Genomic DNA, 16073 nt, shown 5'->3' with positions numbered 1-16073 from the left:
CAAGCCGATGGTGTTTGGCGGATCACTCGATCTCATCTCTTCCGCCGGGGCCTGCAAGGTGGTGCTGGCAAGTCCCTCTGGGCCTTCCAGTGACCATGGCCTAAACCCAGTGCCGGATTATCCTAGTAGCAAAAGTAGCACATTCTACTTTTTCTTCCTAAACCTTTCCCGCAGCCTTTTCCTTCCCTTTTGCTGTTGCCAGCAGTGGTTCGTGATCACAATCTCGATAGTTTACGTGACAATCGCCCCAAAGATAACGCAGCAGTATTCTTTGGGGGGGGGGGAAGACTTGACCGAATGTTGCAGGCTTACGTGTACCGCTCGTGTATACGTACGCGGTGCTTTTGTCAATCCCACCGCTGCACGGGGGACTCCCAAGCTCCGCACGGGTCGTTGGGGTTATTTTTACCCTCCTTCACCACGCGTTGTCGGTGCACATCGGCGAAGGCAGCGAGCAGACACTTGGGTGCATAGACCGTATAGGACAATGGATTTGAGCAATTTACGCCAAGAGTTAATTTCGGTTTGAAGAGTAATTTAAAGAGTTATTATTAATCACGTTATTATTAATCACGTTATTATTAGTCACGTTATAATTGCGTTACATAAGGCAAGCCTGCAAAGTTAATCTCGGTGTTAATTACTAATCGGCGCCTTGGTTCAGTCCAATCAATCATTACGTTTGTAACCGCGTGCAGTGAATTAGCTGATCATTATATTATCTACTTCGCCTGGAGATTAGAGAACGGTGCTCAAACTGCACACCGATGGCCTCGCAGCAATGTACCCGTTGTGCTGCGGTTAAAGGTGTTTCCATCTTCACGTGACTCGCCAACCCCACCTGCCCCATGAGTAATCGCTGGACTCTACAGGCGTGAGTTGGGGTAAACCCGCACCGATCTGGTATTTATTTACAAATCTCTTTTTTGTCGCGAAGCAAAATCCATTGCGCTGTACTTCTGTGTACGCTCCACCGATCCCACCTCCAGCAAGCAATCGCCGGATCGCCGGCGTGCACTCCGCATCTGTGATCCCCCCACCCCACCCCCACCGCATTCACAAACCGGCATCGACCGGCGTGATGAAGTATGGTCAAAGTAAACCCCCCTCCCCCCAAAACCCGCACGGCATGGGGGGGGGGGGGGGGGGCGAGTGCCAGCAACACGCGACCACCACTCGTGGGAGTGGGTCGCCTTCGCCCTAAATAGATAAATCACCACCGCCAGCGGCAGGACTCGCCCCGAGTCCTTGGCAGGAGAAGGCAGATGTGTCCTCGTGAAAAATGGATCTATTCATATTTAGCGGCATCTACAGTCTACGTGGAAACCCTGATTAATCAAGTTTCATGCGTGGCTCGTTTATAAAAAATAAATCAACTAGGGTTTGATTCATGTGCCCCGGGGAGGGCTTGCGTGTGCGTGCGTGCGTGGGTGCGCGTGTGCGCAAGCGGTATTTGCTTAAGGAGCACGCGTGGCACTTTCCAACAAAATTAAAAAATTTAAATCGATGTTCTGAAATCTGACCGACAAAATTCCATGAAAGCTGCGCTGGTTTCAACAAAAGACGGGGGGGGGGGGGGGGCATCAACGGCCAAACCTCGCAACCGCCGCCGCCCGCTGTAAATAAAGGGAAATTAAATTTACATTGGGAGTCGATGTGTCATTGTGGTTTTTTTTCCCCCAAGAGCGATTTCACAGAAGCAGGCGGCCGTCGCAAGCCTGCATTTCTAAATACCGACCCTACCGTAGACACACTGATTGTGATACAATCGTGCCGTGGGTAGCTGGAGGGGGGGACTCAAGCCGCGGGCCCCCCTTTCTGAAGACACAGCCCCCCCCCCTCCTTCTGGGTTCTTATCGACGGGTCAAAGAACAAACAATGTTGGTGCATTGCAAAATGTGTACAATGAAAGCGATTAATGGGTGTTGCTTTCAGCCTTTCCTTGTCGTGTACACACGGAGTGGTGGGGGGGGGGGTTGGTGAGGGGGTGGTGGGGGGAGGGTGGGAGTGGCTCAAAGCCGGAGCAGAATGCACGATAGGCAAATGCAAATCGCGTCGTCCTTCCTCGTTCTGTTTAGCGTTTCAAATTAGTTTCAAGCTTATTGAACATCGTGTCACTTTCTTCCCACCGCAGCACCACCTGAGTTTTTGTATGGCCCCCTTTTTAAATGAGGTCACGCTACCATGTTAATAACAGACAACGGCCAAGCCTCTTTGCTTTTCGCAATTGCTTTTTGCAATTGCAATCAACAACAAGAGTATCTCACGTGGTGTCGCTGGCTGTTTTTTTATTATTTTTGGAGGTGGGAGTGCGGGAGCGGGTGGGGGTGGGGCAAGTCTCCCATCACGCCGTATCGGGGGTGAGGGGGCTGGCAGGGGGGGGGGGGGCAGGGGTGGGGGGGGGCGGTAACAGCTGCACCACATTGCTCGTGGCGGGGGCCACAGTGTGGCCGTGCATTTAATTAAAGCGCGGACGGCGCTCGTTCGCTCCCTCCCTCTCGCTCCCTCCTGTCTCTCCTTGCAGATCACAAGGCCCACTGCCTGAGGGCGCTGTCACATCTACTGGGATCCCTGCCCAAGCAGGTTGTCCTCTCTGAAATGCCCACGGTGAGAGCGTGCAAGCGACGCCCCTTTTACTTGTGCCCCCCACCCCCCACCCGTGCCGGCGTTATGGTCCAAGTTTTCCAAATTTGGAAAATATCCGAAAATTACTCGGTTGGAATATACACGGCAATCATCGCCCCGGACTGCAAAAAAACTCTGCAGAGCCATGAGACTTTTTGGGTAAACAAGCACAAAAATAACAACTTTCCCCACTTTCCCCACTATACACACCTGTATGAATGTACCTTGAACTTCTTCCGTGATGGATGTAGTCAACCGTGCTAGCCTCACGTGCTCGCCTCTGTACGCTCGGTAACGCAATTGGATCACCGTGCTTTGTTTAACCAGGTAAGAGCCCATTGAGATGATCTATTTTGACAGTGGTGAGCCGGAGACATTAATGGGCGACGGGTGCCAATTTGTACAACCGAGATGTGGGTTGATTAATATACACTCGGCAGTTCGAAATCCAGCAGACCGTGACCCACGCTAACCTATCTCCGTCATACCGCGGAGAGAGACACTCGCCCGCAACATGGGAACGTGGAATTTCTGCCCCTTCTTTGGAATTTCCACCTTGGCTTGATTTCCGGCTGTGAGCAGCTGAAGCGAGAAATGAACCCCGGGCTCCGTGGAGGTAGTGCGTGGGCGGTTGGCGTGTGTGTGGGCGGGGGACGCACGTGTGTGTGTGTGTGCGCGCGTATACGTGCGTTTGAGCATGTGTGAGTGCGACTTGGTGGGGGTAGGGTTTAACACGTAGGCTTTTGCGACTGATATCATCCGTAAAGGGTTTTTTTGGTGGGGTATTGGGAGAGCCTGCGGAGAGAATGCGTCGTCGGCTCTGCCGTACGGACATTCGATTTCGTACAGCTGGTATTTGCGCCCACATTACGGCACAAAGGCTATCGAGGAGGCGCTGTCTGTCACAGACGGGTATGGGGGTTGGTTTTCCCCGATTTTAAGTAATTCGCCGGGAATTTTATTTTGTTCGAATCGCAGCACGGAGTCTTTAACGTCCGCCGTGAAGCAGACGCGGCGGAGTATTTGCGTTCGATTACACCGGCAGCATTAACCAGGGCGGCCCACCGGCGTCCGACCCGCAAAATCTGTAATGAGTGGCAGATGCCGCGGCATCGCTCGGCCGTGTAACCCCCATGACCTCTCTTTCTACGACTGCACACGTGCGAAAAATAACTTTATAGCACGTCGGATTCCCCCGGGATGAATACATATCCTGATTCTCTCGCAGCTGTGCCCCGTGCTGCTGGACTCGCTGAGCTCGGCGGACGCGACGGTGCAGCGGTCGGCGCTCTCCCTGCTGCGGGAGGCGCTGGGCGACGCGCCGCTCACCCTGAGCGTGCACGTCGACACGCTCGTTACGCGCCTCCTGCTGCTCGGCGGCAGCGCGGCCATGGTGAGGGGCCGCGTCGCTCGCCGCGCGCGTTCCCGACGACGCGAGGTCACCGACTCGAAACGGGCCCGCGGGCGGGGCTCGGTCGTACAACACCCGCTCGCTCTCCCGCGAGACGTCCGCTCGCCCGCCCGCCCGCCCGCACGCGGCAATCGTTTGCTGGCTGGCTCGCTCGCGCGCCGCGCGACGCTCGCTCTCGTGCGAGTCGCGCTCCGCCCGTTTGCACGCACTGCGCTCGGCCCGCGGGCCAATCGATGGCGCGCCTGACGCTCGAGGCGTCTGCTCGCTCGCTCGCTCGCACGAGAGCTACGTTGTGTTTTACGAGGCTGCACGCGTGGCTCTCACGCTCACGCGCGTACACACGCGCGCGCGCAGATTAACGCACAAAACCCCGCGCGGAGAACTGTCGCTCGGCGTAACGCGATGGGGCGATGTCTCTCGTCAGATACCGGGTGCCGTGGGGGTAGGGGAATGGGGTAGAGGAGAGTGTTTCTTTTTTTCACGTCCTCCAGGGAGACTGCAGATGAAATGGCCAGTTTATTTTTATTTTACCTTTGTAACAGGAATCTTGAGGGGGCCGTCAGAGGGTCCATTCCATTAGTTTGAGCAGATTACTTTCCCGATTTGGATGCAACAATTGGTTGACACACACACACACACGAAGACAAAGATCGCCCGTTTTGCCTTTAACTGTTAGCAAGCACCTATGAGGGTCGGCACGACACACAAAGGGGTAATTCGCCTTTGTCTCGATCGTGCTGATGTGTACACACTGCGCCAGATTCTCATTTCGGGCCGGATCCACCTTGGGGGAGGCCCAGAAGCAAGGTTTCAGATGTTCGTCACCATTGTTGACAACGAGCGTTTATTGAAAAAGCGTACGCGTTTGCTTGCGTGTCATACACACATGGTACCGTGCACAGGTTGTGCACACTCACGCACTTAAGCGCGAGAGAAAGTTCCGCGTGTCCCACGTCGTCGTCCCCCCCCCCCCCACATGCTCACGAGAGCTCGTAAAGAGGAGCGATCCATTACGTTAATCGGAGCCGCAAATGATTCAATTAATCATCGCGGCTGTCGCCCATTTAATGCCGTTTTGTTAAACGCACGGCCCGCCGGGGAGAGTTTGCCACGACCTCCACGATCGCCCGCCCGCCCCCCCGACAGAGGTGGCCTGCGCGGGTTTATTTTACGAGAAGCGCCGCTTGCCACGTTCGCCGTCGCAAAAAATGTGGTGTGCGAGCAGCCTTGGTATGTGGATTCTTAAGCCCCTTCGCAGCCCATCCCCCCGCAGAGCGTCTCGGAATAATAATCTGGCAGCACAGAATAGAAGCGCTGCAGGGTTTTTTTATTTCAGAGAGCAGCGTTGTAGCGCGAGATTCTCTGCGCGGAAACATATTTAGGAAATTCTGCGAATAACCGTGCAGTTACCACTTTATTATATATATAAAAAAAAAGTTTCACAGTAATAGCGGCTCGTTAAATTGCGGTAAGCTAGAGTTATCTCGCGGAGAAAGTGGGGCTTCATGAACTGCCGTTGCCATAACTTCCTTTCACCGTATCATTATCAAACTTTTTCTCTGCCTCGCCCGGGTCAAGGCTGTCCCACTCGACCTCGCCTTTGTAGTTTATACACGGCGCGTGTGTGTGTGTGTGTGTGTTTTCATCTTGCTTGTTACAGAGAGTGAGGATGGGAGCCCTTCAGTGCCTCTGCGCGTTGGTGCAGCTGCCAGCGCACGTGGTAAGCCCGCCCTTCGCTTCCCGCTTCACGGCCACGCGCTGGTCCGCTGTGGGTGGTGACGTACGTACGTACGTACGCAGAACTTTTATCGCATCGTACGTAACCAACCGTGTTCATCCGGAGGTGTGTGGGGGGGGAGGGTGCGGGCGGGCGGGCGGGCGGGTAGGGGGAAGGACATAAAACCAAACACAAAAAGCAGTTCTAAAGAAATGGGTTTTCAATCTGCGATGCGATCTCCAGCGCGTCCCGAGAGCACGTCTCGCGCAAATCCAACCGCGTCGGTCGACGGCGTCGCTCCTCCGAGGGAGCTTAAGATGTCGGTTTTAAAGTGCGAGTTTCGCGGTCGGCGCTGATGAACAGCGATTGCCACGCAAGCCCGATTGTCCTTTTTAATAACGCCTTCCAAACCGAAGTTGAAAGCGTTGATGATTTAGCTTTGTTTCCGTCTGTAAAGAGGTGCGGGGTGGGGGGGGAAACGGGGGAGACACGATATTTTCCTGAAGATGCTCCGCTATTATTGAAAAAACAATGTAATTGGATAAAGGTACGTTTCTGTCGGGGACTTTACCCCGCAGACATGAGGCCAACTTGGACAAAGCTTTGGCCAAAACTCGGGAGACAACAAAAACGAGCAGGGACAAACCCAAGCAGCCAATGAGAATCCCATAATGCCTCACGCTGATCTTTGTATTTTTCTCATTGGTGATCTACCATGTGCACAGTTTGTCCACAAGTTTAATAGTACAAATGCATATTTTGTCAACCTTGGTATTTAACAAAACTCAAACTCCACCCCTAACCACCACCACCACCATCCCTCCACTTCCATAACCGCTCGCATAAACGCCGCGGATCGCTTCGCTTGCACGCGAATGGTCGCCGGAGGTTTCCTTTCAGAATGGACGCGTTTCCAAATTTACCCATGAACACCGGGCGACCACCGATTGTCTTCATTCGCCGGCTGCACCGCACCCACCCTCACCCGACCCCCCAAGGTCCGCGACGCCGCCGGTGACGACAAACATTCACGCGCGAGGGCTACGACCGCGCCACTCCAATCGTCGGCGCTAACGAGCGCTCGCTTTCCGCCATGACCTCAAACCATGGCAACCCTTGTGCTCATTAAACGCGTCGCGCAATTGGGAGCACTTCCGTGCGACAAGGTGCATACTAATGCCTTCACAGCGCCCGGTGACCGGCTTAAGCGGGAGGCTGCCGATTTCAAAAACCCACTTTACCGAGCGCCGTTCCTTCATTTCGCGTCCATCAAATCAACTCTGAACCGTGTGCTGCATTAAAAAAAAAATGTATTTCCACCCCCCCACCGCCACCTAATTTTTTTTTTACGAAGCGACTGATTAGCTCTGCGAAGAGTAAAGGCGAAGGAGTGAATATGGGGGTGGGGGCGGGGAAAATTAGCAGCCGACCCCAGGCAATAATGAGACTTCTCGTGCAGAAGACGAATTCTTATTTGTTTAGAAAATTTCCCTGAGGTAAAAGGGGTTGAGAATCACATGGGAAGAAGAGGCAAGCTACGCGAATATACAGCACAGGTGAAGCTGCAGGGCACTGTCGCGGAAACACCGCACTTTTACCGAATGCCGCCACGGTGGCAGTGAGCCACTTCTGAAGGTGATGAGGCCGCCGCCGCTGTTTTTTGCGACGCCCGTGCTGTTGTCGTGTCAGGTGCTGCCCCACAAGCAGGCGGTAATACACGCGCTGGGCGCGGCACTGGACGACCACAAACGGCTGGTGCGCAAGGAGGCCGTGGCAGCTCGGACCGCGTGGTGAGTACACGCGCGTGATGAGTACACGCGCGTGGCGGGTACACGGCACGCGCGCGTGACGGGTACACGGCACGCGCGCGTGGCGGGTACACAGCACGCGCGCGTGACGAGTACACGGCACGCGCGCGTGCACACGCTGGGCCCCTGGCTCGCCGTTACTGCCTCAACGTGCACCGACTCGCTTGTTCACAAACGACGGCACGCTCGTGCCCGCTGGGCATACAAACACGCACTCGCCCACACACAATGGATTTGCTCGCCCACAATCGCCAAATCTCACAAGGGGGCGGTGGAAAACACAAAGGGCTGTACATTTTACACATTCCAATTTATTGAGACTCTGAACATAATATCAAACGCTTGTAAATGTAATTTTCTTTGGTATAAAAAAGCCACTCTAAAAGGTTAAATTATTTAAAGCAGAACACACTTGAAGCCTCTTTTGATTGCTTGTTTTAAACAGGGGTTTTTTTTTCAGCCGTAGGTGTTTTTTTTTCATTCCCTGGAACAGAGGCGATGTTTTCCCGCGTCTCGATGGGTTTAGTTGATCTCCCGGTTACATAAAGGACACAAACAATCTCATGCGTGTAGCAGCACTAACGCACACAATCAGCGTTTGGGCTGCGGCAGCCGGTGGAGACGTTAGCAGAGCAGAGGTCACTCGCTCGCACGCATCTGCCCCACGTGACCCTGGGTGCCCTTGCGTGCCTAGTTTGAATTGGCTCTTTCCCAAGCACTGGAAGAAGGGGGGGGGGGTGTGGTGTGGGGGTCTCGGGGTGGGGGGGGGGGCAGTTTCCTGAGGCGATGCCATCTGGAGTGTTCCTCACAAAGTGAGTGGCGCAGATTTCCCACGCTGCACCTGGCACACCTTGAGCGTATGACGGGTCGCGGAGGGGGGAAACTACAGCCTGTTGGCCAAACGTGGCCACGCTACCTCAGTTCATATGGCCCACGTGCCCCGTATGGCTCACTACTTTATCGGCCCACAGCCTGTGGGCCGTGATGCTATATAACCGCTTCAAAAACAAATTAAAACGTACCTACCTTTTAAAATGTCCTAGCCGCACTGTAATTGGGGACTAAGGAGGGACATTTTTTGACAACTGGGCACCAACACTAATTTTATCGTGCCGTTGTCTCCGCACGGGCCCCTTGACACGGACCCCTTGACACGGACCCCTTGACACAGGCCCCTTGACACAGGCAGGTTAGTGTTGGCGGTGTTGTTATTGTGTGGCCCGCTCGGACGAATTTTAAAGTCCTCGATAGGGAAAGTCCTCCACTGGTATACAGCTTTGTGTGACAGGCATGGTTGCAATGGGGTAATGGTTAGCACTTGGTGTCATATGTAATTTATTTGTTCTGCCAGAACAGCAGTTGAAAATGTGGGGCAAGTTTCTTGAATCTGGCTGTGCCCGCCTATCGGCATAGAGGGAAGCCCACCTGTGGTGGAGTATAAAGGGGGTGAATGTAATCCCACCACCTCTAAGATGGTTCACTGCTGTGGAAGAGGATATCCTCCTGCTGCAGCCCCTTCCACCAGCAGTGGTATCTGCAAGCAGTTGCAGGGTTGCGCGTTCACCTGCCCATGCAAGTGTAAAAGGGTGAGTGTGTGGTCTGCACTGCTAATGAGGTCGTGTGGGCGCGTGTGCCGTGTCTGCCCGCGCCAGGTACATGCTGGGCTGCTGACAAGAGCCTCCCTCGAAACCTGGAAAGACCTCCACACCGAGCAGCTGACCCGCAAACAGATTGCCCTTAATCCTAATCGCTCATCTTCTTTTTGGATTCGCCCACTGCGAAGATTGGACCCCCCCCCCCCCGCCGCGCCATGTGTTCTGCCCACGGCATTAGACCCCGCCTGGTCTACGACGGCGGGATGCTCGGAGTGGGGTGAGAGAGGTGTGGGGAAAATGAGGGAGCAGGGGAGGATGACGATGAAGGCAGGCAACATGACCTCCCCTCTCTGCCTGCACACTCCCACCAATCTTGGGCGTGACCTCTTCCTGCAACCCGCAGCGATCAGTAACGTTTTAAATCTGCGCAATATACACGCAGGCGGCCCCCCGGGGGTTAAGCGGCTTTACTGCGAATTGTAATTAAGCCGTCGGGTTCGCCGCCGTCACTGCAGTGAGGATTGGCTGCCCAGTGGAAGGAGGACAAGGTGGATTCTGCGGCACCCTCCGCTGTTCCGCGAGCATTTCACAGCGCGGATGAGACAGGGGCGCGTTGTTTGTTGAATTAACGCAAAGGCCTTTTTTGTACCTCCCCCCCCCACCCGTGCGATCGTGCTAATTAAAGGTTTTTGTGGAGCGTGCCAAGTGTTACCGTTCGATCTCGCTGCTTTTAAAAAAAGGTTTGCCCGACGACCGGGTTGTATCGCGGGGCCTGGGAATAACGTGAATTTTCGATGCAATTAATACAACCGTTCGCCCAAAGTAAGTTTAAATAATTACAAGTGCATTGTTCATTAGTATGTAGAGACTGGTGCAAGAAAGTAATTTCAAATATATTTTTTAAATTACAATTATGAGGTGTAAGTAAAAATAAAAAAAGGCTATGTAAATTCAAGGCACTACATCAACTCTTATTTTGATTTGTAAACATTCAGCCTTCTCCAGAGTAGATGAAAATCTTCAACTTGAATTTTCAAAAAGGTGCATTGGCCAAAAAACTGCATAGGATGCGTGATTCTGGGTTGTACCGCCTCTGCTGTTTGGCACGATGTCCGACGTTCCGCACTCTTGGCTTGGTCAGGTTGGAACTAAAACAAGTACCCACGTATAACAGCAGTAAAGCTACACTTCAAACACAATTTGGCACAGCCGCCAACTCACACGTTTCACGCCACGGCCCTAAGCAAGGGCCGTTGCGTCTCCAGCTTGGTGTTGACAAATCGGCGATCGTTCCGGATTGAAAAGCTGCCGTTTGTTGCGGGGGCTGACGTTGAAGCGACCGGATGGAGAGAAGAAATGGGTGCGACCGGACACATCACGCGTTCCACAACGCTCCGTCGCCCGCGGGAAGGTGGGAGGACGGCAGCAGCACTCGCGTGGCCCAGTGCCTGATGGGAAACACGGGTGTGCATGATGCGGGACGAAACGACGGAACCAGTGGCGGGGGGGGTGGGTGTGTGTCGAGCTCAGCCTACGGATTTGACGGCAATTTGCGTCACTCGAGAGCCGGAATGCGGAGCAAAGGTGACCGCTTAAATCTGCAGAGTTCGACCCGTGCGGTCGATTGGAGGTCGGGTGGATTCGTCGAGCCGCGTTCTGAAAATTGGGGTTGGGGGAGGAGGTGGGGCTTGGGGCCCAGAATCTCATCTCATCTCGACTGAGCAGTGGAGTGCAGCCACACATTACCGTCCGGAAATAATTGACCTCTTTATATTCGTAATCGGATGCAGGCTCGGTGAGATGGAGAATTACTTATGCAAGGCATAACCCTTGCGGGTTAACGACAAATCATTTGAGGTTCAGGTGAGTAAAATTTTTTTAGGGAAAATTCTGATTTGGGTTATGATTCTCAAAACGACGCTAGTTTTGAACTTCAACCGCTTAAATCAAATTGGAATATGAAAAGCTTTCAAAAGCCAGAGGAAAACGGCAGTCGCGGGCGGCAGAGCCACAATTTTACGAGTCTGGGTGAAGGGGGGGGGGTCGGTGAGAGGGGGCTAAAAGTGATAGTGGAGAGGCTGTAGCCGAAGGTGGAGCGAACACAAAGCGGATTAATTTTAACGAGCTGATGACGCGGGGTTCAAATCCCCGCCACATTACACGGAACGTTTTAAGTCCGCCCCCTTGGCTAGAGCGTTTCAAGTAAGGACCCCCCCCCTCCACCACCGTTTTGAATGCAAGTATTCATATTGTAACACACACGTGCTCAATGCGCTGTGGGTGGTATCCGATAAAAGTGTTAACGATACCACTTGCTAACGGAACGAACCTATACCCACCCTATCCAGAGATCTTGGATGAGGTGGGAGACTGTTTTAAGTGTTCGCAAGCCTCCAGTCTGCCCAAGTCCAGGAGGTCATGGGTTCGATTCCGACCCTGACGGCCTGGATATGTGGAGTTGGCGTATTCTCTCTCCTCGTGGTCGCGTTAATTTTTCTCTGGGTCCTCTGGTTTTGTCTTCCACATTTCGAATAAACACGCGCTTGGAGTATTTGGCTGCAATACATTTCCACGTGATGAGCCACTTCGTTGAGCTATGATTTGTGGCCAGGTCACTTCCGAAAAAGGGCTACATAGGCTCGGTGGGCCTTACCTGGTAAAATAAAAATTGTTGAGTTTAGCCTTCACCGTAATTCGGACACGCAGGTGGATCTTCTTTGGTTCTTTCGGTAAAGTCACGTAGAACGAGAATAAAATAAATTGATAAAATAACACAATAATATTCTCACGACGTTTCGGCCACAACACAAGCGGCCTTCATCAGGTGAAGGGACGAGACTGTCTGGAGGACAGCGCTGGAGTGAAAAAGCCACGCTCAGATCGCGACCTTTAAGCTGTGTGAGAAGAAACAAAGCGCCTTAGAGTCGCGGCATCTCTTCAGAAAGGTGAGAGACTCGATTAGTTGGGCCTTCTTATCCTGGAGTCTGTTGAATGATCTTAAGGTTGTGTGGAATCCCTCCCCGTAGAGGCGGTTAGATTTCGATTTAAAGCTTTCGTGACTGCAAGGATTCATCTTCTTTGCAGTCACGAAAGCTTTAAATCGAAATGTAACCGCCTCTACGGGGAGGGATTCCACACAACCTTAAGATCATTCAACAGACTCCGGGATAAGAAGGCTCAACTAATCGAGTCTCTCACCTTTCTGAAGAGATGCCGCGACTCTAAGGCGCTTTGTTTCTTCTCACACAGCTTAAAGGTCGTGATCTGAGCGTGGCTTTTTCACTCCAGCGCTGTCCTACCAGACAGTCTCGTCCCTTCACCTGATGAAGGCCGCTTGTGTTGTGGCCGAAACGTCGTGAGAATATTATTGTGTTATTTTATTTGATCAATTTATTATTTTATTCTCATTCTAAGTGACTTTACCGAAAGAACCAAAGAAGATGAATCCTTGCAGTCACAAAAGCTTTAAATCGAAACGCAGGTGGATGTTTACCTTTTGTGCCCGACTCCCAAAAACAGCTTCCAGTTTCCAAGTGGGCCGTGATCATACGGGTTCCTGTACACCTGAAAAAGTGCGGAGGACACTCCGCTTCGTCATAAGCGATACATCCAATGCGCTTGAAATTAACAATAAAGAAAAATTTTTTTTTTTAAAACCTCCACAGGCATTCCTTCTCGGATGAAGCTGCGGGCCTTGAAGCGAAAACGCCGGCCCCTCGCCGCACGCACAATTTGAGACTCGTTCCATCCGGCTCGGTGGGTCGCCCTCCGCCGTGCCAATCTCCTACAATTCCAATTACCGCCCCTCAGTCGACTTGTATTTAAAAAAGACGCCCCGCCGCGGGGGGGGGGGGGGCGGGGGGCAGGGGGTGGGGGGCAACCGTCAAGGAGTGAAGTGGGAAACGAAAAATGAACGAGGACGTTAATCAGAAAGAAATCATTACGCGGGCCTCCAAAGCGAAAATTTAGCTTTCAGAGAATGAAAGGGAATAAACTTGGCTGACCTTGGGGGGCCCTGCCACTCCAATCTCGACGGGCTTTTGGTGGCCGGCCGAAAACAGAATTACGCTCTCTCGAGAGAGAGAGAGAATAAAGTCTGCCACACGAGATTTCGCTGTAATCCTCCCAAGGCTGTGAATTTCACACCTTGAGACAAGCTTTTAGTCTGTACGAAGTCTGGCAGCCACGTAGATTTGGGAGGGGGGTGGGGGCTGGACCCCCCCCCCAAGCGCCTCCGCCTCCCCTTATAAATTCTTACTGTGGAGCAATGACTGCTCACGCGTACACTGACTGATCTGCAGTGTCCTTTAAATGTGCAGGCAAACCGCAGTCGTAAGATGGGGCTGGACAATTGCAGCAATTTTTTTAGAATTAAGAGTGGCGGCCTTTCTTCGTGCATGACAAAGATCCCCCGTATAACCTTATCGGACTTTTGGGGCAAGTGCTGTTGGCGAGCGCCAATCAAGGCCGGCACGGCACACAACAGGGGTGTGTGTGGCCAGCACCACGCCCGGCCACCACCACCACGCCCCCCGGCCACCTTTGTCTCCTTCGTGGCGACGATCGAGCCGCGCCAGGCACCCATTTGAGGCCAAGTCACAGACACGCGGGGTGACAGCCAGAGCAGAATGCACAAAAGACAAACGCAGATCGCATCGTTATTCTGTTGAGCCTTGCACATTCGTTTGGGGTTTGCTTCACATCGGCGCGGTTTTGTATTCTTCCCCCCCCCCCCTTTCCTCCCTTTAAACAATTTTATGCTCCAGGGTTGAATACTCGGGTTGGCGGATGGCTCGGGGATGGACGCTCGATGCTTGTTCATGCTCTGGCGATGTTTTAATCTCCCCCCCCCTTGCAAGATGAAGGAGACGGAACTCACGCGGGGCTCTGATGACCCCTTTGTAAATGAATCAATTCGCGATCGATCGATCGACGTGATGAGCGGTGGAAGAAGGCTCTGCGGGATTCCGCTGACGAGAGCTGCGGGCAAGACGAAGACCCCCCCCCCCCACACCCGCCCCCCACCCCCACACCCCCTCTTGGCCCGCTCACATCGAGGTCGGCATGGCGCAGGATATGGGCCGTGCGCACAAAAGATAAAGATTCCCCCCACCCTGTATAGCTTTAACGAGCTGTTTGGGGCAAGTGCTGTTAGCGAGCACCTATGAAGGCCGACACGGCAAACGAGGGGGTGGGTGGCCAGCACCACGCCCGACCGCCTTTGTCTCCCCGGTGGCGACGTTTACCACACACGACACCAGGTACTCATTTGAGGCTCAGTCGGACTCGGGGGGGGGGGGACACAGGACCGGTGCAGATAATCGTCACTGGTGTTGGTCGTGAGCGGGAATCGAACTCGGGTCCTCGGTGAGCGATCCTCGTAACCGTTATACTACCACTCGCCTAACAGTTCACACACAGAAACTCAAAACGCGCACGCAACACACACACACACACGTGGCCACTCGTACGCCTCGTATCCCCAAGTGAGCACTCATGCACGCAAGGATGAGCACGCTCGCACGCTCGCTCGCACGCACCTGCCCGCGAGCGTTGGCGTGCACGCGCGTCCTCTCGTTGAGACGCCGCTCCACGCTCGTTTCCCCGCGCGTCACGAGTCGCGCGTGCCACAGCGTGAGCACGCCCAGGATCACGCTCACCCCGCTGTGCAGGGGAGGCACGGGGGAGGCACGGGGGAGGCACGGGGGAGACATCGGAACAGTAGCAGAGAGGTCACTAACAACGAGAGGGCAGGAAGCTACAAACTGGAAGGCAGCCACGAATCAGCACCAGCGACTGCCCGAGCTCTGTGGTCCGCCAGCACGTGGGATACTTGTTCTGATACAATCCGAATCGAGTCATTTGGTGGGGAGGGAGGGTGGGGGGGGGGGGCATTTATTTATTTCCATCCTTAATTTCGCTCTCCGTCACGCCGAGACGCCGGACGGCCATGGACGCGCGCCGGCTCCGTTAACGCGACGACGCGTACGACCGCCCCCTCGGTCGAATCCGCTGCTGGACGAGGACATCCTCACGCCGGGCGGATCGTGGGGGGGGATGCTCATAGATACTTGACCACCACGCTGGTCAGCGAAGGGGGAAGGGGGGGGTCGGTGAAACCAGCCAGCGGGGTCGCGGGAGGAGCGTGGATGTATGGTCCAAGGATGGATATCACTGAAGGTCGCACCGTAGTTGCCCACGGCGCCGGTTCTATGCGTGGCGATCTCCCATCCAAGCGCCGTTTAAGCCTCGTGGCTTGTACCAAACGTCGGGGAGTCGGCAATGGAAGCGGCCAGGCATCCCGAAGCACAGGAACCTCCTGCAAAGCCACTCTTGAGACTCCGGGAGCGAGGCGTTTCTCGCGCAAGCGAAGATTACGGTTCGGATTGCACGAAAAGCGAAAGTCAAGGTTGCTTTGTTTGTTGCGGATTTCTCCATAATCGAGGGAAATGCAACGTCAAAATAATCTGCCATTTCAGAAAGAGAAAAACAACAAATGAAATGATTTCTTTCAAACCCAATCCTTTACCATTCCTTTGCTCATTCCTTCAAATTCACTCGAGTGGTCCCCGAGCGGTGTTGACTGGTGCCGAGACATTTATACGAAATGTATTTTTATTATTATTGCTCTGTAGGCACACTTGGATTATTTAAACACACATACACACACGGCAGGCATCGCGCACGCACGCACACGCTCCCGCCGTTTTGTGTCCGCACAAAGCCGCCACTTCTTATCAGCAGCGTAGCCGGCACGGTTCTCGGGGCAAGGAAATTAATGCCCCCCCCCCTCTCTCCTCCCCCCTCCAGTTCAATTCTCCCCCCCCCCACACACACCCAACCACCCCTCCCCACCCGCCTCTTAGCCCAGCATGTGATGGACTTACGCTCCGGTCTGCAGGCCTCGAGGGCAGTTG

At 53.9% G+C, this 16073-nt stretch overlaps 2 protein-coding genes across 5 annotated transcripts in view; one reads left to right on the top strand and one right to left on the bottom strand.

Annotated features, from left to right (window-relative positions):
- MMS19 (MMS19 cytosolic iron-sulfur assembly component) overlaps positions 1-9857 on the top strand; it is a 41902-nt gene extending 32045 nt beyond the window's left edge. Inside the window, exons 27-31 of the mRNA XM_032955439.2 lie at positions 2525-2607; positions 3854-4018; positions 5697-5756; positions 7443-7543; positions 9214-9857. Of these exons, the coding sequence (XP_032811330.1) occupies positions 2525-2607; positions 3854-4018; positions 5697-5756; positions 7443-7543; positions 9214-9232 (428 nt within the window). The 3' untranslated portion in view covers positions 9233-9857. The remainder of the gene's footprint in view (positions 1-2524; positions 2608-3853; positions 4019-5696; positions 5757-7442; positions 7544-9213) is intronic.
- The window catches only part of LOC116942949 (palmitoyltransferase ZDHHC16-like), a 41460-nt gene continuing 33243 nt past the window's right edge, over positions 7857-16073 (bottom strand). For 3 of the 4 annotated variants that reach the window (XM_076067442.1, XM_032955440.2, XM_076067441.1), the window contains exons 8-9: positions 14697-14820; positions 7857-10604 (exon numbers count right to left, since the gene is read on the bottom strand). In XM_076067442.1, coding sequence (XP_075923557.1) covers positions 10383-10604; positions 14697-14820 — 346 coding nt within the window. In that variant the 3' untranslated portion in view covers positions 7857-10382. Of the gene's footprint in view, positions 10605-12649; positions 12721-14696; positions 14821-16073 lie in introns of all 4 variants that reach the window. The other variant, XM_032955443.2, reaches the window with a different exon arrangement.

This window comes from Petromyzon marinus, chromosome 16 (assembly GCF_048934315.1).
Source record: "Petromyzon marinus isolate PM22_M1 ecotype Great Lakes invasive population chromosome 16, UKy_Petmar_22M1.pri1.0, whole genome shotgun sequence".
Classification (NCBI taxonomy): Eukaryota; Metazoa; Chordata; class Hyperoartia; order Petromyzontiformes; family Petromyzontidae; genus Petromyzon; species Petromyzon marinus.
Note: the sequence above shows the minus strand (reverse complement) of the source record. Positions and strands in the feature narration are given on the sequence as shown.